Source organism: Alosa pseudoharengus, unplaced genomic scaffold (assembly GCF_046254945.1).
Source record: "Alosa pseudoharengus isolate Yale_2024_CS ecotype anadromous, Long Island Sound unplaced genomic scaffold, YU_APseudo_1.1 YU_APseudo_1.1_scf_18, whole genome shotgun sequence".
Taxonomy (NCBI): domain Eukaryota; kingdom Metazoa; phylum Chordata; class Actinopteri; order Clupeiformes; family Clupeidae; genus Alosa; species Alosa pseudoharengus.
Genome location: NW_027468650.1, coordinates 2,418,685 through 2,421,184, shown reverse-complemented (window position 1 = coordinate 2,421,184; position 2,500 = coordinate 2,418,685). Strand labels below are relative to the sequence as shown.

At 45.2% G+C, this 2,500-nt stretch overlaps 1 protein-coding gene across 2 annotated transcripts in view; it reads left to right on the top strand.

The window, feature by feature from the left end:
- LOC143130828 (uncharacterized) overlaps window positions 1-2,500 on the top strand; it is a 91,201-nt gene that overhangs the window by 44,817 nt on the left and 43,884 nt on the right. For both annotated transcript variants that reach the window (XM_076290052.1, XM_076290051.1), the window contains exons 34-36: window positions 543-653; window positions 1,459-1,569; window positions 2,277-2,387. In XM_076290052.1, the coding sequence (XP_076146167.1) occupies window positions 543-653; window positions 1,459-1,569; window positions 2,277-2,387 (333 nt within the window). The remainder of the gene's footprint in view (window positions 1-542; window positions 654-1,458; window positions 1,570-2,276; window positions 2,388-2,500) is intronic.

Below are 2,500 nucleotides of genomic sequence, written 5' to 3'. Positions count from 1 at the left end.
ACATGCCCCAATAAGCACAGTCAATATCACTCTTTTACTGACATGCCCCAATAAGCACAGTCAATATCACTCTTTTACTGACATGCCCCAATAAGCACAGTATCACTCTTTTACTGACATGCCCCAATAAGCACAGTATCACTCTTTTACTGACATGCCCCAATAAGCACAGTCAATTGAGGGATATGGATACATTGTATTACAGACGGATGTGACGTGTTCATTATCTACCAACACGCACACACACACACAAACACTCAAACAGACACACACACACTCAAACAAACACACGCACGCACACAGAGAGACACAGACAGGCACACACACACACAAACAGGCACACACACACACACACACACACACACACACACACACACACACACACACACACACAAACAGAGACACAAACAGGCACACACACACACAAACAGGCACACACACACACACACTCACACACAGACACACACACACACACACACACACACACACACACACACACACACACACACACACACACCCTGATAAACCCTCTGGTGTCCTAGAGCAAGTACAAGGCGAGTGGGAAGTGCAGTCTCTCCACGTCTCTCTACACCCAGCTGCCCCAGACCATGGACACCCAGTTTGCTGCGCTGCTCTCGGACCTGCAGAGTGACGTAAGGCTTTCCAGAACCTTCTCTCAAGTGTTCCAGCAGCCTGTGGTTGCATGTTACGTGGGAAGTGATTGTAAGAGTAACGATGAACTGTTCGGTTCCACTTGTGAAGTTCAGGGCTCTAGGGAACTGTTCGGTTCCACTTGTGAAGTTCCGGGCTCTAGGGAGAGAGCTGGTCAGTCATGGGACTGAGAGTGGAATCCCACAATGTTAGTGTTGCCTGTTAAGGAGCCCTACCACGTATTTCATTATTTATAATATGTCTGAAGTAATGTCTGAAGTACTACCATGCACTCTGTAATGTTTTTTGAGTTGCAAGCCATTCTAGTGTGGTATAGAAAGCCTGGAGGAAGACTCAGCTCGATTTGCGCCAGTTCTCATTCATATTCAGCGAGCTAAGCTGCTTGACTCTGATTGCTAGTCTTCCGGTCGTTGTGTTTGAATATAAAGTCATGTAATCACAACACACACTAAGAACATACTAAGGCAAACCACTTAGAGTACACATCAACGGGGCCTAAGCATTTGTTAGCAAAGCCTATTTATATATACTGCTAAGTATTTCTGATATGTTGCTGATTGGATCATGAACAGCCACAGCAACGAAGATGAATGACTAATTCTTCTCTATTATTGTGTTACATGCTCCAAATGTAAAGCACTTTGAGCTGCATTCTGTGTAAGAAAGGGGCCATACAAATAAAGCTTATTATTATTATTATTATTATTATTATTATTATTATTATTATTATTATTTTGCTTATGTGATGACATTGGGTTGACGAGTCCTGCTGACTGCTCTCTGCAGAACAAGTACAGAGAAGAGGGCAAGAAGTGCGTCAACAACTGCATCTACTCCCAGCTTCCAGACACCACCGAGATCCAGTTCGCTAAAGCCGTCTCCGAGCTTCAGAGCCAGGTGCGCCGCCTCAGATAACGCACCACATCACTTCATATCATTAGATAACTCACCACATCACTTGATATCATTAGATAACTCACCACATCACTTCATATCATTAGATAACTCACCACATCACTTCATATCAATAGATAACTCACCACATCACTTCATATCATTAGATAACTCACCACATCACTTCATATCACATCACTTCATATCATTAGATAACTCACCACATCACTTCATATCATTAGATAACTCACCACATCACTTCATATCATTAGATAACTCACCACATCACTTCATATCAATAGATAACTCACCACATCACTTCATATCATTAGATAACTCACCACATCACTTCATATCACATCACTTCATATCATTAGATAACTCACCACACACTTCACTTGTCCACACAATGCTTCTCTCTCCCTCTCCCCCCCTCTCTACCTCCCTCTCTCTCTCTCCCTCTCTCTCCCCCCCTCTCTACCTCCCTCTCTCTCTCTCCCTCTCTCTCCCCCCCTCTCTACCTCCCTCTCTATCTCTCTCTCTCCCTCCTTCAGTCAGTCTGGGTGCCTGTAAGAGTCTTCTGTGAATGTCGACACTTCTGAAGGCCATGACCATTACACTGTCTTACACACACTTCTGAAGGCCATGACCATTACACTGTCTTACACACACTTCTGAAGGCCATGACCATTCCACATGCTGTGTTTTAGACCAAGTACAAAGAGGCCGGAAAGAAGGAGATCTCCAGCTCGCTCTACTCCCAGCTGCCTGAGACTCTGGAGACGCAGCACGCCAAAGAGGTCGGCCAGCTCCTTAGCGAGGTACAGTAACGCAGCAACACACCGCAACACACCGCAACACACCTCAACACACCTCAACACACCGCAACACACCTCAACACACCTCAACACACCTCAACACACCGCAACACACC